Source organism: Lissotriton vulgaris, chromosome 1_2 (genome assembly GCF_964263255.1).
Source record: "Lissotriton vulgaris chromosome 1_2, aLisVul1.2, whole genome shotgun sequence".
Taxonomy (NCBI): domain Eukaryota; kingdom Metazoa; phylum Chordata; class Amphibia; order Caudata; family Salamandridae; genus Lissotriton; species Lissotriton vulgaris.
This window is the reverse complement of record NC_141686.1, coordinates 268,123,581-268,150,965: the sequence shown is the minus strand read 5'-3', so window position 1 is coordinate 268,150,965 and position 27,385 is coordinate 268,123,581. Positions and strand designations below refer to the sequence as shown.

Below are 27,385 nucleotides of genomic sequence, written 5' to 3'. Positions count from 1 at the left end.
CGACAAAACAACTTTTTGTGTCTTTCTCACCACCACATAAGGGTAATCCCATTTCAAAATCTGGGATAGCTAGATGGATTGTCAAATGCATACAGATTTGTTACCACAAAGCTAAACGTACGTTATCTGTTCCCCCTAAAGCCCACTCTACAAGGAAAATAGGGGCTTCAATGGCATTTTTATGGAACATTCCCCTAGATGACATCTGCAGAGCAGCTACATGGTCTATACCGCACACATTCACAAAACACCATTGTGTAGATGTGCAAACTAAGCAACAAGCTAATGTGGGCCAGGCTGTTCTCAAAACATTATTTCAAACTACTGCAACAGATAGGGGTGGTCGCCGCTAAGAGTGGGTACTGCTATACAATCTATGCACAGTGTGTAATCTGCAGCTCATATGCCTCGAACGGAAAATGCTACTTACCAGTATGCATCTGTTCTTGGCATGTAGAGCTGCAGAGTTACACACGCCCACCCGCCTCCCCAGCTACCCTTGTCTGTGCCAGTATTATCTTAATTAGCTACAGCTTACATGAACATCCTTCCTTTTCTTGCAAAGCTCCATCATTTCCCTACTGGCGAAAAACAATCTGAGGATGGAGCCGATGCCCATGCGCAATGTGGTCCAAAGGAGGAGTCGCCTATCTTGTGACTTCCAAAGACCTTTTCAGGACCACAACTAACTGCAAACATCCGGGCCCAACGCTAGGTGGCGATCTATGCAAAGTGTGTAACTCTGCAGCTCTACATGCCAAGAACAGATGAAATGCATACTGGTAAGTAGCATTTTCCTTCAGCCGTTGATGACTTATGCAAATGTGACTCAATAACGGAATTGTTTTAATTTTGTTGTGGTGAATTTGTGGATCGGTGCAATATCTGCAAATATTATTTTTGTAGTGGCGCCTGTGGCTATAAAATGAAACCGAGTATTATTCTTTTGTAACCCTGTTCCAGCCTGTGAAGCCCTCCCAAACAGAGCTTGAAGTTGGGCAGTCTGTGATCAGCAAGCATAAAAACGGCCGCTACTATCAATGTGAAGTGATTAAACGAATGAAAGAAACATTTTACGAAGTGAACTTTGACGACGGTTCCTTCAGCAGTGACCTATATCCTGAGGATATAGTGGTAGGTTGATTTTATTCTCTTGTAGGGGGTTGGTTATAGATTTCAGGAGGTTGTGTGCTCTACTCTTGAGACTTTGGTTCTCCAGTTGTTATGTATGTCTTTGGGTGTTGCCTGATCTGCTCTAAGTAAGAACTGTTTAGCACATTGGCATAATCTCACCTATCCTTGAGGTTTTAGTAAACATTCTTATGGGATGTAACAGTGGGTGCCTCCTGCACTACACTGCCTTGGAAATTATGGAATATATTGTTGCCTGCGTGGTCCTTGGAGGCTTTATTTCATTATGTTGGATGTTTCTTGTTATACCATTAGTTTATTGTAATCTGGCCTTCCTACTATGTGGAGAGTGTGAATTAGAATGAATCATGCTCTTGCTTCCATCCTTTCTTGCATACACTGCCTGTACCAGACACTAGCAGTGGCCCTTCCCCCACAATCATCCAGCAGCTTCAAGGCACTACATCTTTCTCATGCTAAGTTAAGATGTGTATTAGGCCTCCAGAGCTGACTTCACAGAGCAGCCGAGGCGCAAGAAAATGGATAGCCATTCTTATAGCCTCGGCTCACCAGATTCTCGATCAGAAATATATAGCCTCGACAAGAGCAGCTTCATCTCTACCACTGTACTGCCACCACTGTAATAAACACACTCACTGAGAACATGCAGAATGGACCCAATTGTGATTGTTAAACTGAGATCTGCCAGACCTAACACTCCCTCAGCTGCTTACTACGGTAGTGCTAGGTAAGCTACCTTAATATACTGCTAACACTACATTTGCTGACTTGGGGTAGGTTGTAGGGCTTCTAAGTTATAAATCTTACCTGTAAATCAATATACAAATAAAACCAAAGAATTGGGATGGAAGACCACAAGACTCATGCCCAATGGAGCACCACTTTGGAGATACCTCTCACCCTTCAACCACATCACTCTCTCCCAGTACTATAGACCTGTTTCTTACTCACGGATACCCCCCTTTGGTGAGACGTATATGGCAGGTCGGATTTATTAAGCACCAGAGGCCAAGTAACTGTCAAGAACTGTTCGCTAACAACTGGTTACATGACACCCCACTTGCTCCAAGATCTCTTTACATGTTAATGCACCACCTAGAATGATATGAAAGTAACTAGATAGATTAGGTGTTCAATTCCTAGGGAATTTCCTGCTGCTGCTGTTACCCAGCTATATGGTTCCAGTTTTATCTGAAAAGTGAAATCTGATTCTCGCCTGGTTTCCATTCCAAGCACATTCCTGAGGCACGCTCCCCTGACTTACAGCTATTTGAAAGGAGCTTGTCCCCAGGTACATGTGTTCTTCAATAGAGGGTTTGTAAAATTGGGTTTGGCCATGCTGGTGGGTTAATGTCTGGAATTATTTTGGTTTCTTTTTCCAAGAATGTGTGGTTGGTGTTCCTTTCCTTATTCTGCTCTCTTCCAAAAGTGTTGAACATGGTGTAGCAACTTTCCCGTTTCATGCGTGCAAATCATTAATACTATTGTTTTTTGTTCATTTAGAGTCACAGTTGTGTGCAGTCGGGGCCGCCTCCTGCTGGGGAAGCTGTGCAGGTCAGGTGGACAGATGGACAGGTGTACGGCGCCTCATTCATCGCTTCTCATGTCATCCAGATGTACGAGGTGAGACTGCAACTCCATTGGCGCTTATGGCGTCCACTGCCACCAAGATGGTAGCTTCAGAAGGTTAAATGTGCACACATGCTCTCTGTCCTCTGCAGGGGTTGCTTGTCAGAAAGCTTTTCTTTCTCCACTTAACCATTTGGCTTGGAACCATCACATGTTATCTGTTGCAGATGATATACAGACAGATCTTGTGTAGCAGTAGTACCTGTGGAGCATATTGTGTTTATTCTGGAGCCATTTTAGCAATTCTAAGATTTGAAGTCTACCCTCAATGGCTGCACCAGCAATCGTTTGTTCACAACTGCCGGCCAAATTCCATAAGTGCTTTGATTTTAAGTATCCATGACTGCAACCAGACCACTGATGAAAATGACTATATTTAGTTAGCTACTTTATATGGTGCTACCACACCAGAATATCTTAGTGCCCTGTACAATGAAAAAAGCAAAAGTAAAGTGGAATGCAGCTAAAGTATGAATGAATTGTGAGGTTAGTTCAGTTACATCTGGACATGACAGCTTATTTCAAGGAAGAAATATAAAAGAATAAGTCGAGTTCTATCACAGGGAATCTTAATTGATAATCATATGCGGAGTGTGGAGAAGTGTGGCTCAAGTGGTTGGAGCAGCAGACCCTGATGCAGAGGTCTGGCCCGGACCAGGGTTCAATTCCCCGCCTCGGCGGGTCTTGGGCTCAAAATTTCCCCGGACCTGACAATTCGTGCCTCGGTGCCTATTCCAATCATGGAGTCCCACTCTGTAACTCTGGGCAATAGCTTGCTTAATCTCCACAACGGCCCCTCGCAGCGGGATGCCTGGCTTTCACCTTGGGGATGCCCAGTAATGGGTTATCTCGCAGGGGAATACCAGGACGGGTTCCCTAAGCAAGCGCTGGGACGCTTTCGGGCAGCCATGCTCTCTACAAATCAAATTTCATTTCATTCATTTCATTTCATTTCATATCATGCACTGAATAGTCTGACACACATGCGGGGACCTCGAAACAGTTCTGTCAAAGTCACATTTTCACAATATCTTTGCCTTCCTTCGGAAATGCCAGGAGGTACATGTGACAAAATGTACAACTTGCAGCCTTAAAACAGGCTATATTGCCAATTTCCATTCACTTATTATATAAAATAGTAGAAAAATCATTCAGCCTTCCAAAAGTATTTAAAAATGAATTAACGTTACATTTTAAAACGTCTACGTTCTTTTAAAGTGAATGGTAGGAAGAATAGGTTAATGAAACTGGAGAGGCTGCAGTATTGAAACAATGAGAAAAGAACACTGCGCCTTTAAGGGACACTTTGGCCTCCTGTGTCTCATCATGCCCTGTAGGTGGCAATTAAGTGAGTTCTTATTTATGGTTCCTGCTCACAGCTCTGCCTTTTAAGGTTTTTTTCACTCAAAATGTTTCACTTCTTTTTTCCCAAAAGTGATTCACTCCAGAGTTCTTTAGGGTGAAGAGTTTTCTCTGATATGTCCCCGACAGGAATCAATCGTTTTTGCAAAATTCCATCTCTGTGTTGCGAAATGCCCAGAATGTGGCTGAAAAATTGCAAAAATAGCTCCCTGTTTGCCAGAATTTCATGACCCTAAGGAGGGTCGCCACTGCAAGACCCTCTCCAGATGTAATTTGAGAGAGCGAGAGAGGATTCGCCAGCATGGTCAAGTAGAGCACTGGAAAAGGGCAAGATTCCCCGGCTGGAGAGATGTCCCAGGGGCGAGGAGAGACTATTCCTTCTACCAGTGCCTCTATCTCACCCTCTCCAGCAGAGTGAGATTCAAAACTAAAAAGATCCGGTGAGGCACGACGGCCCATTCGACTTTGAGGGCGTCGACGTCAAGAAGAGGTACAATACCTACTTGTTCACTGTCAAGGGCTGGTTCAATGTCAATAACACAAATGGTCTTGAGGAGAAGGTGTGAGAAAGTGCCATCTTTCTTGCATGGTATACCCCCACTTTTTGCTGAATTGCTGATGTGCTTTGACTGAGTGTGCCCTGGGCTCCTGGCAATCAGGTACCCATGGCCTGTGTTCCTTCCTTAAAACTGTATTGAAGCTAAAACCCAATTGGCATCTTTGGCCACATGTCAGCCCCTGGTAAATGGTACCATGAATACCCAGGGCATTGTGACCAGAAAAGACCCCTAAGGGCTGCAGCACTTATTGTGCCACCCTTAGGGGCCCTGCACCCTGACACACACACACTGCCTTTTCAGGCTAGGTGTCCTGGTGCAGAACTAAACAAAGAGTCGACATGGCACACCTCCCTGTGTTCCATGCCCACAACCCCACTGCCCTGGCATACATCAGTCACCTCTCTAGCTTGGTGCCCTATGCCAGTGGTGTGGGCACAAGTGCATAGGCCCTATGCCCTACAGTACCCTGGTCACTGTAAGTGCAGTGATGCCATTAAGAGTATATGGTGCTGGGAGGTTGTCATTACGAACTCCACAGCGCCATAATAGCTACACTGAAGACTGACAAGTTTAATATCAAACTTCTCAGCACATTAAACCCACATTGATGCCAGTGTGAGATTTAATGTAAAATTCACTACAGAGGGCATCTTAGAGATGCCCCCTGAAACCTAACCTACAATCCACGTCTTGTCTGAGAGGCTGCCTAGGCTGCCACACAGCAGACATGTTGCTGGAGTCCCCCGCTCTCCTGGGCCTGCAGCAATGCACATCCTGTGTGAGGTGCTAGGACTCCTCCCCCAGGATGGGCAGGAGGAAGCTTCAAAGGCATGCCACCTCTATGAGCTTCTCCAGACCACTTGCTGTAATCAGAACTGGCCCCCATCAGTTCTGACACCCACTCTGGCGGGAAAACTGGCGGGAAACCCTACGTCAGGAAAGTGGGTGTGCCAGCCTGTGTCAACTCCACCTCTCAGGTGGAGAAGGCGAGGTGAAGCACTACTCCGGACTTCCGCCATCTTGAGGATAGGAAGCCCTACCCACTCACAGCTAGGCTCCTGCCCCCCTCCCACAGGAGAGGAGCAGGTTACTCACACCGGGACAGGGGTACCCACCCCAGGACAGGGACCTATTGGTCTCTGCCCTCACCCTACTTGTAATGCCCCTAAATTTTGTATTTAGGGGCACCCTGAACCTTCCCGTTTGTGCATGCTAATATTGTCCGTACACCTGAATGCTTTTTCCCCTCCATCATTTCAAGCAAATTTGCAACATAGTCTGTCTAAAGGCTGCGATTTGTACATTTTTACGCATGCATTTCCTGTTCTCTCCAAAGTAAGGCAAATGTTCTGTAAAAATGTGACTTGGAAAGAACTGCTTGTGGGTGGGAACATTGAGAGGTTATGATTTCAGCGGAGATTCCCCTGAGAGAGAACAAGGATTACAGGTAAGAGACTATTGCTTTTTAAGTCTATTGGCAAAGGGTTCAGTAGTGTTACGACCACATCTTTGATGTTTGTGATGGAAAGGTACAATTATTTTTGGTCCAGTATTCCTGCATGTTGATGTCAGCGTGCAACAAAGCCTGCTGTGTGAGACACGTTAGTTAGTATGTGGTGGTAAATTGTCCTAATGCACACCCACAGAACCTGCACGTGTTTACTCTGAGTTGGTCCAGCATTATTAAAGTTAAGATACAGTTTGCCAGTATCTATATTTGCCTCCTCCTGATGTTACCCTGCTGGCCTGACTCGGTCATCTGAGTATCTGAAACTACACAGAGGGTTTAAGAATTGTTTTTGGTTAGCAGACACAAGGCCATATTACATGTCCAAGGTCTTGGAGTCCATAAAGAGAAGAAGCTGTGAGAACAAGGACAGATTAGAAAAACTCTTGTATAAACTTGTTAAATTTTGAATGTGATCACATTGTCTATATTGTTTTTCTCTGGTCTCCACGTTATACTACATTTTATTAAACAAGTTGAATGGAACCGAGCCTGAAGATGCAAATTTTAGTGCGCAATCATAGACATTTATTGTCTTGACTTTCCTAGGTGGAGTTTGAAGACGGGTCCCAGCTGGTTGTGAAGAGAGAAGATGCCTATACTCTTAATGAAGAACTTCCTAAAAGAGTCAAGTCTCGTCTGGTAAGTTACTTTGAGTGGTAGTCAGTCTTCTGCTGGTTCAGTGTGGGTGAAGGTGTTTAACGACCTTAATGACTCACCTACGAAATATGTGTGAGTGTCAGACATTTCTGCAGTTTGCTGTTAAAATTGTGTGCAATGGGAGGAAGCCCTCCTTTTAGTTAGTGAAGTAATGCGCATGTCATCCACACGTGTACATGTTGAAATAATGCACATACTATAGTAAGCTCTGCAGTCCAACATTAGTGGTTTAGAGTAATGTGCTCCTGTAGTGGGTAGAACTTTTTTTATAAATGGTCATAAAATTGACGGAAACACACCAATTACACCTAGACATTTGAGTTGAAAAGAGAGCTTAATGTCAAATTTAATTCCAAGGGTTCTTACAGTTACTGCAGGGAGGAGGAGGAGGGGTTAGCAAGACTTGAGGCCCAATCCTTCTGATGCCAATCATCGACACAACAAGTATTACAAGGTCCAATGACCAGGATCTCCGCCTTATCCATGTTGCATTTTAGCAGGATATGATGCATACATTGTTACTTCAGACACATTCTGAAGGAAGTCTACGGGGTATTCACAGATTCGAGCATCTGCGTGTCATCTGCATAAGACACGACTTCATTCCAAAAGATTCTATTAACGTCGCCAGGGGACCATGTATACATTAAATAATGTCGGGCTCAGTGGTAACTCCTAGGGAATGCCATATTTGAGCTGTTTGTTTTCTGATGAGGTATTGACCATAGTTACTGTTTGCTGCCTATCATACAAGAACTGGAGCCTTGTAAGAACTAAGCTACAGATGGGAAGGGGTGGGACCTCCCAGCACAGTTGGCCTCTTAGCATTATGGTAAATGCAGTTTGTAGTCCATGCTTACTTGTTTGAAAAGGCTCCCTTGAGCCATTGAGCTGACGAGCTTGTGGAGATGCACCTGTGAGAGGTACTGAGACCTGAAAAGTTTGTGCCAGCCTGCTCAGCAACCCCAAATAAAATGTGTTTTTATCTGTACTGATGACGGATGATATCCAGAAACACGTGTCTACAGATTTACAGCACTAACCTGCACCAACTTTGGTGGAATACTCCAGTGACATTTGAAGTAAGCATTGGCCATGAACTGCATTGACCAGAATGCTAAGTGACGAACTCTACTGAGAGGTGAAGCAGTGTGCTCCCACCTCTTCCTGTGTGAACCAAGCTACAGATGCCCATCTCTGTCTAAGGTTGGAGTAATAATTGTGATACAGTTTCAAAAGCCACTGAGAAATCAAGAGGTACAAGGGTGACCATCTCTCTTTTATGTAAAATAATTTTGTAGTGGCCGAGACTTCCATCAGGGCTGATTCATCCTTAAGCCTAGTAGAGGCAGATGCAGAAGAGTTGTCAGATAATTAAATGTTAATTAAATGTTAACCATATTTTCAAACATCTGGAAAGAGCTGGGACCAGAGAAATTGCCTGGTAATTTGATAGAATATCTGGGTTAGCTGATGGCTTTTTCAGAAGAGGTGTAACTTTTGCCTGTTTAAAGAGTACTGGGACAGAGGATGATTCCACTAAGGTATTAAACAGGGAATTCATCAGGGGGTTAATTACTTCAATAGCTTTTGACAGCATTCTCGGAGGGCAAGAATCCATTGGTGATCCTGATTTGCAGCTACTGATGTCTAGTTTTGATCGTTAAACTTTGTGCAGCGAGGAGTTGAATTTGGAGAAAGTAATTGAGGGTAACGTCCCCGGGAAGTAGTTGTAGGAAGCTGGCTCTGTATATACTATACCAAAGTAAGGTATAGTGTGCACAGAGTCCAGTGGATCCCCAAAGGTAGCCCGAGGCTAAAGTAGATAATACCGTACTCTCCATTTGTGGTAGTGTGGCGAGCAGTAAGGCTTAATCAGAGGGTGTGAAGCATTTGTTGTACACACGCAGGCAGCAAATTATGTCACACAGTCAAAGACTGGACTTAGACCAATTGGTTTGTATCAAAAATATTATTTAGTTATTTTATTTCTAGAACCAAGCCAAGCCTGGTGCAAGTAAGTAAAATAATAATATTTTCAAGAATTATGCAGTGATTTAAAGTTTAATTCCTAAGTGCAGTTGGTTGAATTGCATGTAAATCAACAGTTAGAAATTACTTTTTAGTTACTTTACTGATTACTGTACATGTTACTTTTTGGATTACTTTTTAAGTTACTTTTGCTAATCAGTATGATATTATTGCTAGATATCACACTGAGACATTTCTTAGACAAAAGGTAAGTAATTCACTTTTAGTACATTTGCAGTTTTTCAATGTTTCATTCAAACCAACTAGAAAAATAAGGAGGCCCCCACTCTGGGTTTGTCTGGGACCAGGGGGAAGGAGAATAAAAACACGGGATGTCCCACTTTACAAGCCACAAGGTTATGCTGCATAGCTATTATCTAAATTCCGTGATAGATCTGACCTCGAGACACAGATGGTCTTGTCTATGACTACTACGGACGAGGGCAAGAGGTAAGAGATTCTAGTACATCAAAGTTATAGGTCCCCACAAGTTAGTCTATCGTTCCTGTAGGAAGGTACCTCCTGACTATGGTTGCCCCCAACTTTTTGCCCTGTGTTTTAGCTGGTTTTTGACATAGTCGACCTGGGATCCTGCCAATCAGGACCCCAGGCCTACTGCTCTCTCTGTAAAATGGATTCCATGTACCTTAGGTACATTTCCAATTGGTACTGGGCCACCTTATCAGACCCTGTAACTCAGGGCATAGGTGTACCCAGGGCCTACCAGGGGCTGAAGCATGTATTATGCCACCCCTGGCTGGCCTCCTAAATTTGACACAACTGGCTGCAGAACAGCTGGGGCAAAGTCGTGTAATCACCCTTTGCTGTAGATATAGTATACCTATATCTAACCCTAAAATGGACACACAGATTCCTATCAGTCACTCCTATGGCAGGCCTTAACAATCCTGAAGGCAGAGTGCTTGGAATCGTGTGAGATGGTGCTCTGGCATGAGCTGAGCCTGTCTGCAGCTTGCGGAATCAAGTCCTAATAGCTGTTCCATGATATCGCATACCATATACTCTTAAGTGCATTATAATCCTCGCGGTTAAATGCTATCTTTGGTATTGCTTTATCAAAACATGTCGAGTAAGGTGTTATACGAATTGGAATACTAACCCCTCGCCAATTCTGGCGACGGGGTTAGCATTCCACCCTTCTAGAGGGACACAACATGTATGTAACTGTGAACCCCGGTTAAAGTTAAACGAAGCCTCAGCTCCACAAAATGGATGCTGCCACCACAGACACGAGTCTGACCCCCTGCAGCTGGGAGTCCTTCCAGCGAGGGGAGCCTGCACAAAGGGTTTCCTGTCAGGGGCGATGCTAGCACCGTCCCAGACATGGTTTTGTGTATCCTGGGTAGGCAGGGATTTACAGGAAGGTGACTGCTGAGTGGCACCCCGGTGCTCACTACGCATAGGCCGGTCGGAACCAGTTCCAGGGGCATACCAGCCCCTGGCCTGGGGAAAGGCAGAGGGGTGTAACCACCCCCCTCCTAGTCCCACCCATAGGCAGGACCTAGTCACCGGGTCAGCCCCCTTTTTTTTAGTATGAAGATAGGAGCGGGCCCCCTGTTCAAATTAGATCATCTTTGGAATCAAGACACGACTTTCTGCGAAAGGACATCAAGATTTCTTCTTCAAGATTCTCCCTTGTGGCTAAGGAGTAGTCACCCTGCATCAAGCGGGCACCATCCTAAGAACACTGCGGTCTGCTGCAAGTCCTTCTTCACAAATCCGACGACCCAGCTCGACGAGACCCGGCTTCCCTGGCACCTCTGACCTCTACTCACCTCTACAGCAAAGCTGAGAACCGTGAGTGCGACGAGACCTCGAGGGACCGACGATCGCCAAGACTGCACGACTTCTTTGCAACAAGCCCACCGTGTGCTCCACTGGTGAGTGTTTTGGGGTCCGAGAAGCCCCAACCCTGAGCAGCTCCAGCACCGAAGATCAGCCCTCCAGCATCTCCACGATCTGCGTGGGGCCCTTCTGCTTTTGCGTGCTCACCGCGCTGTGTGGCTACTAGCCGGCTGGCTTGTGGCCTTCTTCACGACGCCCGACGACATCACTGCTGCTGGTCTGGTTGCTCCAGACTGGCCCTTGCTTCCTTCTTCAAGAGAGGCACCCCGGACCCTCCTGGTCCACTCCAGACGCCATTTTGAGTCCACCGCGTGGGCTTGAATTTGCCAAGGCTTTGTTGCCCAATCCTGGGTCCAGCGACGCCGACAGCTTCATCCATCGTGGGACAGCTCGCTCCTCCATCCTGGTCGCCGACAACGCCTCCTGGTCCGTGAGATCTGTGAGCACAGCGTCACCCACTCACCTAGTCGAGGTGACTACCATCCGGTGCCCTCCTGGTGCCCACTGACTACTGGCTAGTAGTCTCGAACTTGGTCCCCTCTGCTTTCAGGTGTCATCTTCCTTCGATCCAGGCTTGGATCCATCGAACTTTCTTCACTGGTCGCCTGCCAGCAACTTCTTTCTTCCAGGCTCCTGGTCCGTCTACGAGGATTCCCGACGTCCTTTGAGACCTATGCAGCTGCAGCCCCTGGGCTAGGTAACTTCGGCATTTCGGTGCCCCAGCATAGCCTCACTATCCAAGGGTCAGGATCCACTTTCGTTTTCTCCCTACCAGGTCGGGTTCGCCCGAGAACACTAACTTTGTCATTACTAGCTACCATAGACTTTGTCCCGCATCACGCGTGAGAGTGCACACTCTGCACCCGAGTCCCCTGGGTCTCCAAGAAGTAATCTAACGATTCTATAGTCAAGTCCTAGCGATTCCAAAGGCTATTAGTACTGTACTTACCTGCTAGTAATTTCGCATTCCACTTTCAGAGTATATGGTTTTCCGTGCCCCTCGGGCATTTGTATATACTGTGCTAACTTAAGTATTTTCGTAAGAGTTTTGTTTTGTGCTTAGTACCCTGTCCTCATAAAGAGTACAGGGCTGTTGTGAATCTTAATAAATATCTTGTTTATTTTCATAACACTTGTGTGGTGTCCTTTCACTTGGTATTCAAGGGATATATGTGTGGTATAACAGCTGGCTTAACACGCCCTCTCGAGTCTTTAGCCTTAGACTGCTCGTATCCATGCTACTAGGATAGCTGGTCTATAAGGTTGACTTACAACCAATCATCAATAAGGGTTGCTGGACTGATACATAGTGTTCACTAGAATAGTGAGCACTGCATATCAGGCCACCTTACCACATTGGTGAGCAGCGGTTGGGATTTGAGCTTGCTGTTGTTTTACCACACGTATCCTAAGAATATCTTGTTGAAAGATCACATAAGTACTGTTAGGTACATATAACTTAGCTTAGAATACTCTGAGTTCTACTGAACCAGCTGTTGCAGCTCCTCAAGGCTTAGCACACCTTGGCTGCAACTCTTAGCAAGGGATCAGTAGGCAAACACATAGTGTAGGTAGGTGCATCACTTACACCACACTAGAAACAGTATGTCAGACAAAGGAGGAAACTCTGAGTCTCCCCTTGTGTCAGTGGACCCTCCACAGGTCCCCACTTCCAGATATACTGTTCTTAGCTTCAGGGAGTTGAGACAGGTGTGTACCTCCAGGAAGATAAGACAGGGGTCTAACCCCACCACTTCCTTTCTGATTGGTCTCTTAGAGGCTTATGATGCTAGTAGGGCTGGTAACCCAGACCCTTCTAATCCAGATGAGAGTATGCCCTCCTTACAGGGACCCTTTGATAGCCATGACCATCCCCTCCAGGAAGCAGATGATGCTGAGGATGAGGATCAGTTGTCAGGGGATGAGGCAGATAAGGGACAGGTAGAAGTCAGCAGACTAACCAGGTCCAACTTAAGCAGGCATGAGAATGGTACTAGGGGACCCCTGGGGCCACTCTCAGGTCAGCTTAACATTGGGAATGGACGAGTTAGGTCTCTATCAAGAGGCTCTAACAGATCCCTTCGAACCAATGGCTCTCACAACTCTTCTCACAGAGGGATGACTTCCCCTCAGAGGAGAGTGTATGAAGCTGAAGAAAGGGCAGTCAAACTGAGGATTGAAAGGGAAGAACTTGCCCTGGCCAAAGAGAGACTTGCCTTTGCTAGAGAGCAAGAATTATGTGGGCTACAGCCCACTGGTGGCAGCAATATACCTAGCAATAGGGAAAGGAGTTTTGATACAAAGCACCTGAATAAGATAGTGCCCCCCTTTAAACAAGGGGATGACATCCACAAATGGATAACTGCTTTGGAGAGGGCCTGCACTGTGCAGGGTGTTCCCCAAAGTCAGTGGGCAGCTATCTTGTGGCTCTCCTTTGAAGGTAAAGGTAGAGATAAGCTCCTCACTACAAGAGTGGAGGATGCTAACAATTACCAAATCTTGAAAAATACACTGGTTGATGGGTTTGGTTTAACCACTGAACAGTACAGGTTGATGTTCAGAGACACCCAGAAAACTCTGTCTCAAGATTGGTCTGACTTTGTTGATTGTGCCACTAAGGCTTTTGAAGGCTGGCTACTGGGTAGTAAGGTTACTGATTTTAAAGGATTGTACAATCTAATTATGAGGGAGCAAATCTTAAATAATTGTCAGAACCAGTTATTACACCAGCACCTGGTAGACTCTGATCTGACCTCTCCACAGGAATTGGGTAAGAGGGCAGACAAATGGGTCAGAACCAGGGTCAGGCCTAAGAACCAGGGTGGTGACCAGAAGAAGGAATCAACCAAGCCTCAAGAGAAGGGTGGGGATAAATCCACAGTGAAGACTTCCCAAGGGCCCCAAAACTCCAACAAGGGTGGTGGGTCCCAGAACACTCCTTCAGAACAGAAGAAACCTTATTGCCATACCTGTAAACAGGTGGGCCATTACAAAAGTGATGCCAGTTGTGGCAGTAAGGGAAATATACCCCCAGGTAATACTCCTAAACCTCCTATTACCACTAGTGGTAATCCCCCAGGTGGTGGGAGTGCCCCCAAGAATGTGGTGGGCATTACTTTGGGCAATCAGGAGGACTATGGCCTAGCCAGGTCCCCTGACCACACTCTTGTCTGTGAGACTGGCATGGGGTTTGCCAACTTCACTACTGGACCCCACATTTTGGGAAAGTATAGGCAAGAGGTCATAGTGAATGGTCAGAAAGTTGAGGCATTCAGAGACACAGGGGCCAGCATCACCATGGTGATTGACCATCTGGTCCCCTCTGCTCAACTGACCCCTGGTTTTACTTATCAGGTGACAGACATTCATGGAGTGAAGAGAAGGCATCCCATGGCAGTAGTCAAGCTCAGCTGGGGTAATGTCACAGGGCCCATGAGAGTGGCAGTGACAGATAACCTACCTGTAGATTGCTTACTGGGGAATGACCTGGAACTCTCAGCATGGGCTGAGGTGGAGCAAGAAACTCACTCCAGAATGATAGGCCTATCCAGACAGGTTAGTGGGGCAGTAATAGCTACAGCCCCAGTCCAAGCACCATTCCTCCCTGAAAAGGTTGGAAGGGCAGTGGTAGCCACTGCCCAGGCTCAGACAGACTTTCCAGAACAGGATAGGAGGGCTGTGACAGTCACAGCCCAAACACAAACTGAGTGCCCTCCTGAAAAGGTTGGCAAGGTTGAAATGGTCTCAGCCTCTACTCAAACAGATAGTGAGGTTGTGAAGCCTGAAACAATGGATCACTCCACTCAAACAGAGAGCATTGAGGAGGAAGAAGGGTCTTCCCCCTCCCAGACACTAGGTGAGAGCCAGCCTCCTCGGGGAACTGACTCTACCCCTGTTGAAGGAACTGCCCCAGAGGTAGTCAGGCCTAGCCTGGTAGTGCCCCTGATGGCAGTGGACCCTTCCCAGGTGGGACCCAGTCTGGAGCAGGTAACCTGCACCTCTCTACCCTGCCTCAGTCAGCCCAGGGCTGAAGAGGTCAGGGAGGCCAGTGGTGGACCCCAAAGGGCCCCCTGTCCAAAAGAACCCCTTAATCAGCAGATTAGGATCACTGAAGCTGGTAAACCTAGCCAAGTGAAAATAAAACAGACTCCTGAGGGATCCCCCTTAAAAGTAGTTAGGGACCTCCCACAGCTGGACACTGTTGGGCACAGCCAAACATGGGGCCTAAAAACCCCAGACCTGACCTGTCCCTCCAGTAAGCCAAACAGAGGGACTCAGCCTCCAGCTTTAGGTAGCCAGAGGCTGGCCCTGAGAGCTCAGTGCATCTCAGCTAAAGAAAGAAAGGCACACAGGATGAATGGTGATTGGAGGAAGTTGAGCCCAAAGGTAGAGGAGCCTCACTTCAGTACTCCATCCCAGCATCAGCCTTCTTCTTTCCCAAGACACACCAAAGGCAGAGATTCCCTATGGTGGAGACCCTCAGATACCCTTAGGGTGAGGGGTTGCCTAGTGGACCATGACACAGGGGAAAACCAAGCCAGAGCTGGTCCTTCCTTATATGGCCACTTAGGTAATAGAGGCTTACCTGGACAAGGATAGCCTTATCTCCCTTCGTTTGGGGGGGGGGGGGGGGTGGGGGTTGTGTAGGAAGGTACCTCCTGACTATGGTTGCCCCCAACTTTTTGCCCTGTGTTTTAGCTGGTTTTTGACATAGTCGACCTGGGATCCTGCCAATCAGGACCCCAGGCCTACTGCTCTCTCTGTAAAATGGATTCCATGTACCTTAGGTACATTTCCAATTGGTACTGGGCCACCTTATCAGACCCTGTAACTCAGGGCATAGGTGTACCCAGGGCCTACCAGGGGCTGAAGCATGTATTATGCCACCCCTGGCTGGCCTCCTAAATTTGACACAACTGGCTGCAGAACAGCTGGGGCAAAGTCGTGTAATCACCCTTTGCTGTAGATATAGTATACCTATATCTAACCCTAAAATGGACACACAGATTCCTATCAGTCACTCCTATGGCAGGCCTTAACAATCCTGAAGGCAGAGTGCTTGGAATCGTGTGAGATGGTGCTCTGGCATGAGCCGAGCCTGTCTGCAGCTTGCGGAATCAAGTCCTAATAGCTGTTCCATGATATCGCATACCATATACTCTTAAGTGCATTATAATCCTCGCGGTTAAATGCTATCTTTGGTATTGCTTTATCAAAACATGTCGAGTAAGGTGTCATACGAATTGGAATACTAACCCCTCGCCAATTCTGGCGACGGGGTTAGCATTCCACCCTTCTAGAGGGACACGACATGTATGTAACTGTGAACCCCGGTTAAAGTTAAACGAAGCCTCAGCTCCACAAAATGGATGCTGCCACCACAGACACGAGTCTGACCCCCTGCAGCTGGGAGTCCTTCCAGCGAGGGGAGCCTGGACAAAGGGTTTCCTGTCAGGGGCGGTGCTAGCACCGTCCCAGACATGGTTTTGTGTATCCTGGGTAGGCAGGGCTTTACAGGAAGGTGACTGCTGAGTGGCACCCCGGTGCTCACTACGCATAGGCCGGTCAGAACCAGTTCCAGGGGCACACCAGCCCCTGGCCTGGGGAAAGTCCGGCATGGCAGAGGGGTGTAACCACCCCCCTCCTAGTCCCACCCATAGGCAGGACCTAGTCACCGGGTCATCCCCCTTTTTTTTAGTATAAAGATAGGAGCGGGCCCCCTGTTCAAATTAGATCATCTTTGGAATCAAGACACGACTTTCTGCGAAAGGACATCAAGATTTCTTCTTCAAGATTCTCCCTTGTGGCTAAGGAGTAGTCACCCTGCATCAAGCGGGCACCATCCTAAGAACACTGCGGTCTGCTGCAAGTCCTTCTTCACGAATCCGACGACCCAGCTCGACGAGACCCGGCTTCCCTGGCACCTCTGACCTCTACTCACCTCTACAGCAAAGCTGAGAACCGTGAGTGCGACGAGACCTCGAGGGACCGACGATCGCCAAGACTGCACGACTTCTTTGCAACAAGCCCACCGTGTGCTCCACTGGTGAGTGCTTTGGGGTCCGAGAAGCCCCAACCCTGAGCAGCTCCAGCACCGAAGATCAGCCCTCCAGCATCTCCACGATCTGCGTGGGGCCCTTCTGCTTTTGCGTGCTCACCGCGCTGTGTGGCTACTAGCCGGCTGGCTTGTGGCCTTCTTCACGACGCCCGACGACATCACTGCTGCTGGTCTGGTTGCTCCAGACTGGCCCTTGCTTCCTTCTTCAAGAGAGGCACCCCGGACCCTCCTGGTCCACTCCAGACGCCATTTTGAGTCCACCGCGTGGGCTTGAATTTGCCAAGGCTTTGTTGCCCAATCCTGGGTCCAGCGACGCCGACAGCTTCATCCATCGTGGGACAGCTCGCTCCTCCATCCTGGTCGCCGACAACGCATCCTGGTCCGTGAGATCTGCGAGCACAGCGTCACCCACTCACCTAGTCGAGGTGACTACCATCCGGTGCCCTCCTGGTGCCCACTGACTACTGGCTAGTAGTCTCGAACTTGGTCCCCTCTGCTTTCAGGTGTCATCTTCCTTCGATCCAGGCTTGGATCCATCGAACTTTCTTCACTGGTCGCCTGCCAGCAACTTCTTTCTTCCAGGCTCCTGGTCCGTCTACGAGGATTCCCGACGTCCTTTGAGACCTATGCAGCTGCAGCCCCTGGGCTAGGTAACTTCGGCATTTCGGTGCCCCAGCATAGCCTCACTATCCAAGGGTCAGGATCCACTTTCGTTTTCTCCCTACCAGGTCGGGTTCGCCCGAGAACACTAACTTTGTCATTACTAGCTACCATAGACTTTGTCCCGCATCACGCGTGAGAGTGCACACTCTGCACCCGAGTCCCCTGGGTCTCCTAGAAGTAATCTAAATTCTATAGTCAAGTCCTAGCGATTCCAAAGGCTATTAGTACTGTACTTACCTGCTAGTAATTTCGCATTCCACTTTCAGAGTATATGGTTTTCCGTGCCCCTCGGGCATTTGTATATACTGTGCTAACTTAAGTATTTTCGTAAGAGTTTTGTTTTGTGCTTAGTACCCTGTCCTCATAAAGAGTACAGGGCTGTTGTGATTCTTAATAGATATCTTGTTTATTTTCATAACACTTGTGTGGTGTCCTTTCACTTGGTATTCAAGGGATATATGTGTGGTATAACAGCTGCCTTAACACGCCCTCTTGAATCTTTAGCCTTAGACTGCTCGTATCCATGCTACTAGGATAGCTGGTCTATAAGGTTGACTTACAACCAATCATCAATAAGGGTTGCTGGACTGATACATAGTGTTCACTAGAATAGTGAGCACTGCATATCAGGCCACCTTCTCACAGTTCCAACACAATTCTAGCACAAGATAGATTAATGAGGCTGTTGTCAATTTGTTTGTGTAAAAAGTGTATACAAATTTTTAATATCATCACACATGATTTGATTTAATAATGCTTTAAAAACATAGATGAGCACACTTCTCAATTCAATATACAATTTATAAAATACAAAATATAATACAAATCAAAAAAAATGTCGGCACGGCGTTTCGGCTTTCTTTCTTTATAAAGCACCTTCTTCAGGACAGATTCTAGGTTAAAAAAACACAATTACCAAACATTAATAGTCATAGTCTTGCCTTTGTGTACACCTTTTTATACATTTTCTCATTGCCTATTAAGTTCACATGTATTCATATTTTTTGTATCTATACACAGTGTATGTAATTGGCCTATATTTATAGTCTTTTTTATTTATTTAATCTATTACCTCTCCCTTTGTCCCAACCTAGTCCGTCTCAGTCTAAATGACCTTTATTCTATTGTGATAGTCAAAGAGAAACCAAAAGTGTCACATACCTTCTAAACGTAAAAGGTTAAAAACATTTGATCTGAACTCAATGCTATATTGTAGTTCATTCTGCCACAGGATCCCTTCAATATTATGGGTCTGTTAGCTGTCAGGGCTTCTTATAGAAATAGTTGCAACTGACTAGGAGGTGAAAAGGAAAAGGAAAAACAGTATAGTGTATACATCGCTTATTTGTAACTTTCCTAACTTACGGATGAGGATCTATATATTACCTTTAAATAATAATAAGTATGGCGATACACAGTCCAAGGGAGCCACCGATATATAGGGAAATACTTCTTACTGGTATTTCTGTTAGAGAATGATGGTGGTTGGAGATATCGCATGGTCTTACTGTTTTAGTTTGATGTCTCTCTCAAAATTGGAATATAGAACTCACCAACTATCAAATGTGCGAATCACTGCGACGGAAGGCCTTCTTTTGCTGCGTATATTGGCACATGAGGACTTGGGAATTCTCCTCCCGTTTTTGCGAGGTTTCACTCTCCCGTCTGTAAGGAAGTTTAGTGTAGTATTAATTTCCCTTGGTGAGTTCTATATTCCAATTGCCAGAATCCCTAATCCTGATTGGCTAGTGCCTGCCATCTGCAAGATGGCAGGCACTGAAGAACGGGCTTCACCTCGCCTCCCCCCACCAGAGGGATGAGGTTGGCAAAGGTGGGCACACCAGGGCTGTGCTAATTTTTCCCGCCTGTCTCCCAACCGAAAAGGAGGGTGTACAGGAAGGGCGCCTGCTCCTGATAGCAGGAGAGGCTGGGGGTCATGCTACAAAGACTGCAAGGCCTTTGAAGCTCCCCTGCCACAGATGTCTCTTTCTGGCCTGGGGAAGGTGTGACTATCTCCGCCAGGTAAGGCTTTGTTTATGGGCTCAGGGAGCAAAGGCTCCCACACATGGGTCCAAAAGCATGTCTCGTGGTGGGAGGCTGGTGTGTACCAGTCAGGGAACCCACCAGAGCATGGTCGTTTTCTAGGGGGCTTCTCTAAGATGCCCTCTGAGTGCATTGTGCATTTAATCCCACACTGGCATCAGTGTTTAATTTGCTGAGAAGTTTGATACCAAACGTCCCAGTTTTCAGTAAACCCATTATGGTGCTGTGGAGTTCGTAATGACAAACTTCCAGCACCATATACTCTTAATGGCAGCACTGCACTTACAATGTCTGAGAATTGGTCTAGACACTGTACGGGTACAGGGCTATGCACCTGTACCCTCAACACTGGTATAGTGCACCCAGCTAGAGGGGTGGCTGACCTTTGCCATGGCCGTGGATTGTAGGCATGGCACACAGGGATGTGTGCCATGTCGACTTCACTTTGTTCTGCACCAAAACACGCAGCCTGCAATGGAGGGAGGAGTGTGTGTGTGTGTGCGTATTTGTGTGTGTGTGTGTGTGTGTGTGTGTGTGTGTGAGAGACATGTGGCCAGAGAGGTGCCAATTGGGGGTACAAGGTACAGTTTTGTGAAAGAACACAGGCCCTGAGAACCTGATTGGTAGGGACCCATGGCACATCAAGTCAAAGTGCATCATTGGTCTGGCAAAAGGAGGGGGGGGGGGGGTTACTGCAACAGAAAACCAGCTTCCTACACCAAGCCACTTTAGTAAAAGATGGGTCCTCCAGACTGTCTTAACGAGGCTATGCCCTTATGTTCCTTTCTGACCAGCCACAGTTTTCGCCCACATCATAACGGGTTTCAGAGGAGCACCTATTTCAAGATGTGCCAACTCGACTGTCCAAAGGGGCCATAGAGAGGATCCCGGACTCGAAAACAGGGATGAGATGTTGCTTCCGCAATGTCTTGATGCCCAAGAAGGATGAAGGCCTTATAAAATATGTTTTTTTAAAAAGGAGGATAGATGCCTTAGTCCTATTCTAGATCTTCACCCTCTAAACTCCTTCCTATGGATGTAAAAAGTCTAAATGGCCATACTGGTCCAAGTTCTGTCAGCCCTGTATCCGGGTGAATGGAGGATAGCCTAGACCTACAGGATATGTACTTTCATGTGCCCGTGCAATCCCACAGACTTCACTTGAGCTTCAATGTTGGCCAGCAGCATTTTCAGTTTGCCAGACTTCCCTTCGTCTTTACTAACGTCTCCCAGTGAAGAATTAAACTGATGCCAGTGGTCACCACACATCTTTGGAGTTTTGGGAGACCAGTTTTTCCCTACCTCGGACTGACTGGCTCTTGAAGGCATGCTTGCCACAATTAGTCATAGACCACCTCCAGACAACGGCGAACCTTTGACATTGTTTAGGTTCTTGGTCAATGAGCCGAAGTCACACCTGGCTTCTTCGCAGAGACTTCTTTTTATGGGAGCTGTCTTGGACAAAGTACAATTCAGGGCATTCCCATCACTGCAGTAAGTCGAGGACATTGGGGCAACGATTCTTCTGTTCCAGCTTTGGTCATAGAGCAGCTCTGAGGCGTCATGGCCTCATACAGATGTTAACCTGACCTATGATAGACTGTTGTCTATTCCCCACCGACTTAACTGTTGTGACGGATGTGTTACTGCTGTGATGGAGAGATCACCAGCGGGAGGTGGAAATAGGTACCACTGGTCTTCGTTGGAGAGCCAGCTCCATATTATCCTTCTGTAGCTTCATGCGATCCTTCTGGATTTAAAAACCTTCCTGCCATCCATCAAAGGGAAGCTGATACAGGTTCTCACGGACAACACATCCACCATGCGATACTCCACCAAGCAGGGTGAAGTGGGGTCCTGGATCCTTTGCCTGGAGTCTCTACCCCTACCTGCCACCGACGCTGTACTCTCATGCACCAAGAATTAAAAACAAATCATAAATGTTTGATTTTAAAAAGGAGAAAAATGGGTAGCAGTCTAGGAGGTGAATTGCATAATGAGAAACCAGAAAACATGGGGCCAAACCTGGCTTCCCCATTTGACCCAACTGTGTGATTCTAGGCAAGTATTTTATTTTATAAAGACTCCTTTTTCTTTATCACATGTAAAAACACCTTCCAGTACGGGAGCTCAGGGCGTGCACTGTACAAAGTGAACTCGAAATAGTAAGGTGAAAGGCTTCTGCGTGTTACAGAAATTCCTCTTTCAATGTTAAAGAGACTATCCTATTTTCACATGATGAAACTTGCATGATTTCGATGCCATCTATTTTCATGGCTCAGTACATACACAGGCTCTTAGAGCCCAACCAGACCCTTAACTTGCCTCTGGCTCGGCGCTACCTATTAATTTCTGTCTTGCCAACCTCTGTTTGGGAAGGCTTTCACTCTCTGAATCACCACAAAGAACACCACCATGCTTGTTGATTGAGCAGGTGCAACTAAATTCTTTTGGCATTCTTGCTGAAATGGTTGATGTCATCCTGGTCAGCAGAACAAGCAGAACCCACTTTACAAAGTCTGTCTACGCTGTGCGCTGTGACACTGACCCCTACCAGACAGACTTTGTGATGTTCTTTTGTTAGCCCAGCAAGGACTTGTGGTAGACATTTTGAAAGGGGTTTTTGTCAGCCTTTTCAACCTTTCTGTGTTTACCTGCTCGATCAATTAAAATGCGATTCATAAAGGGTTTGACTCGTGTTTCCTTCCAAGCCATTTGCGATGCTAAAATGGGGACTGAAATTGGTCTTAGTGTTCCTAAGCTACAATTTAAGCATGTACACTACTGTTTTTGATGACTGTTAACTTTAAAGACCTTACTCATTCATTCAATGAGTGAATTACAGGCGATTTTGGTGCATCTGCCTTATCGGCCAGTCAGTTACACTGCCAGCATTTCTTTGCTCAACCTCACCTCTCAAAAGAGGAGAGGATCCATTGACTTCACCCGAAGAGGCTCTGAGCTTTCACATCAACCCCACAAATACAATCTTGTGTATGGTCAACGTTTTGTGGCCATCTCTATGGCAAAGAAAGGAAGGCTGTACAAAAGAAGATCCTAGTTCTCTAGCTAGTCCAGTGTATGAAAACCTGCTATGCACTGTCCAAAAAATAACTCCCCGAAGGCCGGCAGGTTCACTCCGCCATGCCAAAGCTGCAACAAAAACATTGGCACAAGGGGTTCTTGTTTTAGATATCTGAGGGGCTACAGCATGAGTATTTGTGTAACCAGTTACAAATCACAACTTCCTTTACAATCAGGTCACATGGGAGGGGTACTGTGCCCACTCAATTCTGCAGGACTTTTTGGCCTGAATCTATTCTCCAAACCCACCATCTTGGGAGGCACTGCTGTTGTATCTCCTATAAACGAGAGGAAACTGCAGTACGTAGTAGTCATCAGAAGAGCAACTTGTATACCTTCTGAAACGCTCTTCCTGGATGTTATTCTATCTAACTGCAGATACTTTGTGCTGCTCTCCCTCCTTCCCGTGCAGTGGAGCAGCCTTTTTTTCCACATTTACAAAGGTTCCAAGCTAAAATGCATCACACTGTCCAACATATTATTCGCTGCTCCTCGTCTGAGGGTGTAACAGGCGAACGTTAATGAAAATAAGGTCTGTGTGTAAGGATGGCAATTTAACCCTTCTCCACTCCATCACTTCTTGGGTGGGATGGAACCGCACGATGCAACCTGTTAGTTCACAGGAGCACTAATGCAGATCCAGACTGGCTTCTGGGGCTATTCTGAAGGAGAATAATCTCTGGTTAGATAGACCACCAAGAATAGTGTTACCAAAGGAAAATAACTTGTTTATCCTTCTTTCCCTCCATCCTTCTGTCTTTTTCCAACCCTCTTATTAATTTCCCTCCGTTTCTTCCATCTGTCCTTTGTTCTTCTATCCACCTCTTCATCTTTCCTTTCTTCCAGCTCTCCATTTTCTTTTATCGTCCATTCACCCTCCTCTCCATTGTTCCTTCTCATGTGCCTGCACCCCCCAGTTTCATCATGCAGTGATTTTTTACAGTGGTACTTAAGAAGTCTTTGCTTAGAGATCATCAGCCTCTTATCAGTCCAAGGAGTCATAAACAACAATTTAGATGTTGTATGTTGCACAGATCTACTTAGTGGCTTCCTTAACCTGCTGAAGCTGCTAAGGTGGGAGGTCCATGATGCCCCTGGTGTAGGTGATAAGGTACAAAAATGACTGCCTCTAGGTACTATTGGCACATGAGTGGGAAGAAGTTTGTTCTCTGGGTTTATGATGTGGAGTGACTGTACTAATCACTTGAATAAAAGCTATGAGTAGCAGAATGGGGTTTCTTGTTGGATAAGGTGGGTGGTGTTGGAAAGTCTGTGGGTATTTAGAATATTTCTTTTTCAGCTGAATGTTGCTATGGAGAGGCTTATGTAGATTAAATTATAACGTCTACCGATGGTTAGCCCAGATGTGTTGGCACAGATATTACCTTGTACTTGCTGTAAAGTGTTATAATGTGCTGTCTTTCAATGTATGCGTACTTCAGTGCTAACTTGTATTGTGCTGATATGCTATCCTCTCTCTTCGTAGTCCGTCGCATCAGACACCCGATTCACAGAAATCTTCGAGGATCCAGAAGTGAAGCAGGAGGTCAAGAGGCAAAGAGTGATCAACTCCCGGTACCGAGAGGACTACATCGAGCCGGCACTGTATCGAGCCATCATGGAATAATGTGTCCCTGCTCATGGGCGGTCTGGACTTGGAGACCGAAAATGGCAATGAATTTGAGCTCTCGGCAGGAAACCTGACCCCCATGCCTGAGAATGGTTCAAATTCAAGACTTCTCTTTGGTCAATGAAAAGAAAGGTGTCTTTTGTATCATAATGAAGACTTTGAGTCTGCAGTTCGTTAGTTCTGGCTGACTTCACAACATCCTCTACAAACTAAAGATGGAAGGATTAAAATGGGGACACCTATCAGTTTTTACCGCTTTCTCCTCCATTTCCAAATCTGATAATGCTCCCAAGCACATTGAGTGGCCATTTCGCAGACCTGGAGCATCTTTCATCTATTTTTGCTGCCTGTTCTGCACTTGGGCCATTTTGGTGTTTCAAAAAACAACTGCAGGAAGAACCTTGGTAACATGCCTAGTCCGGCAACTACCCCATCGTAGACCGTAATAAATGAGTGTTTCTTCCTGAATCTTATGGGTACCTCTGCGCTCTTACAATCGCCTCTGTGAAGAACAGGCAGTGTTTATCAGGTCATCCTGGTAAAACTCTTCTCTATTTATAATGCTGTGTTTTCTGTGTGCTGTTTTTGTTTTCATCTCGCAGTCCATTCCCAATGCATTGGAATGAATTCTAAAGCTTTTGGAATGAATAAAACAGTCAGTGGGTGAACAAATCAAATGAAAACCTATTAGATGGCTCCTCTTCCCACCGGATATTCGCCATTTTGACCTCTCTGCTCCTTTGTATATTTATTTTTTGTGATTTCGGCATAAGAGGCTGGGAGAATCCGCAGTAGTTCTGTGGAGCCGGTGATCTGTGTTTCCATTGGTGTATGGAAATGTTCAGCCATAGATCTATTTATGCGACGGTAATGTTAAAGCTGCGGTATTCTGGTAAGAAACAGCGTTGTCCTTTCTTAAGTCTGTGACAACCCGCTGTCTGTATTGTATGGAGGGTGGTGCAGTGATCACTTTCATTGAAAAAAGATACTATTGTGGTAGCACTGTATTTTGCATTCATAGCTCCAACCCAGTGAGCATGTATCACACACGTGAAATGCAGGTTTGTCCTTGAGCTTATGTAGGCAGCTCCTCTAGCGGAGTGAAGGAATCTTTTGGAGGCTTGTCATAGATGTAATTTCTAGGGTGATTCCTACAGGGTGTGTGATGCCTTTGGGGGTGATTTATACCTCTAGTAGTAGTTTCTTGTATCATCCAATGCTTGTTCCTTGCTCATTCCAAGGCTCTTTTTAATTTATTATTTTAACTCCCATCTGAATGCCTTAATCTTGAGCTAAAATTCCTTTAAATGGATACAAAGACTGCATTGCAGTTCGTAGCATACTAAGTCGACTAGGTATCTTTTTTGAGCTCCATCAAATGTCTGAGCCTGATATGCCCCGTGAAACCAGTTCCATTATTAAAGTCCCGGTCTGTTCAGAAAGACGGAAAGAGGCAGGACAGCAGGGTGGCTGCCAGGCTCTGCTGACATTGCAGCTATATTGGGGTTTGCACAGTGCTGCTGACTAACGGTGCTGGGAATGTGATCTAGAGATGACAGACTGGTCACCGCCCTGGGGCTCTTAGTATGCAATACGTATCATTTCTATGAACAGTACATTGGGTTATTTGATCCAGCCACCCATGGACATTGTGTGTTCAGCTAACATTGATGCAAGCTTCTTGCAGTGAGACAAGGATACATTCCAATGTTGAGTGTCAGCTGGACAGGTAGTAGCTGTAAGACTTGTTGGAGTGCCCATGAGACATCATTGATTGGTATGCCCATTCAACACAAAAATTACTTGTTAGGGAGGACAACTTGAGTTCAAAATGGGAACCACAGACATGTGTTGGGCATACATATCAGTCAGAAACTTAGCATAATAAATTCACTGATCTTACATTCTAAACCTATAGATGTGGTCTCCTGTTTTCCTTTTTGTGTCACTTGCTATTAATTTATATGGCGATGTCAAATCTTTCCTTGCCGCTGTCCATAAACTGCTATGATGCATTATGGTTCTGAGTTTTACTCGGATATAATTGAGTGGATCAAGCCCATACGTTTAACAGTATGGACGAAAAAGCCATTCTTTCTTTCAAAATGGACAGCATTCCATTCCATTGGACAAATAATGACACCTGTTATTTGAGCACCTACAAGCTATGCATCTGTATGAAAACATGAAGTTCGAGGCATGTGGGCTGCTGAATTCATATCTTAGCATAGATCGCCACCTAGTGTTGGATCCGGATGTTTGCACCTTGTTGTCTTGGAAGAGTCTTCGAAGTATCACGAGAAAGGTGACTCCTCCCCTGGACTACAGTGCGCATGTGTTTTTGCAGCGTGAATCTTTCTGGATTCACTATGCTGTGCATTATTCCGCGATCTGGTGGTTGGGTCCGGATTCGTAGTCTTTTTTTCTCTTTTTTTTTTTTTTTTGTAGCCCAGGTGGGCGTCGACGTCCCACCATTTGGTGCACCTTCGTGATGTCGGCACGCTTCCTGCGGAAGCTCCCACCCTTGGGCGCCATCTTCAGATTCTTTTTTCCGCCGTTGGGTCTGGATCGTCGCATGAAGCTCCGGAGAAGTTTCAGGAGAAAAGAAGGAAATACACCAAGTTTTTGAGAAAAAAGGACCGAGGGAAGTCGGAGAAGAAGACCTCTTAGAGCCAGAACGAAGAAAGAGGAGAAAACCTTGTGATACTCGACGGCCAAGGAGAAAGTGCGCGCAGGGGGCCCCCCTGAGCGAGCACATGGACAACACCCCATTCAAGTTCTGCCGTAATTGCCACCACAAGTACGCGCAGAAGGACCAGCATCCGGTCTGCAACCTCTGCCTGCCGATCGACCACTCCAGCGAGGATTGCAACGCCTGTTCAATCTTCACGCCGAAGACTTTGAGAGTTCGAGAGAGACAGAGGGTGGCCCACCACACGATGCAAGGGAAAGGGACCACGCCGACCCTCTACCAGCTGGGTGCCTCTTCCGACGAAGAGGAGAACATCGCCGAGGGACCAGATGACTTCACGGTCGTAGAGACCGATGTGAGACCTTCTAAAAAGGTAGGAGAGTCTATGACCCCGAAAACCCAGTCAGGGCCGAGAAAGCCTGAGGGAGAACCCCGAAAAGCAGAGGCT

At 46.4% G+C, this 27,385-nt stretch overlaps 1 protein-coding gene across 3 annotated transcripts in view; it reads left to right on the top strand.

Annotated features, from left to right (window-relative positions):
• Positions 1-26,160, top strand: part of KDM4A (lysine demethylase 4A) — a 500,020-nt gene extending 473,860 nt beyond the window's left edge. For all 3 annotated transcript variants that reach the window (XM_086953195.1, XM_086953196.1, XM_086953197.1), the window contains 4 exons: positions 964-1,134; positions 2,656-2,775; positions 6,760-6,852; positions 24,102-26,160. In XM_086953195.1, coding sequence (XP_086809321.1) covers positions 964-1,134; positions 2,656-2,775; positions 6,760-6,852; positions 24,102-24,242 — 525 coding nt within the window. In that variant the 3' untranslated portion in view covers positions 24,243-26,160. The remainder of the gene's footprint in view (positions 1-963; positions 1,135-2,655; positions 2,776-6,759; positions 6,853-24,101) is intronic.
• The last annotated feature ends 1,225 nt before the right edge of the window (positions 26,161-27,385 follow it).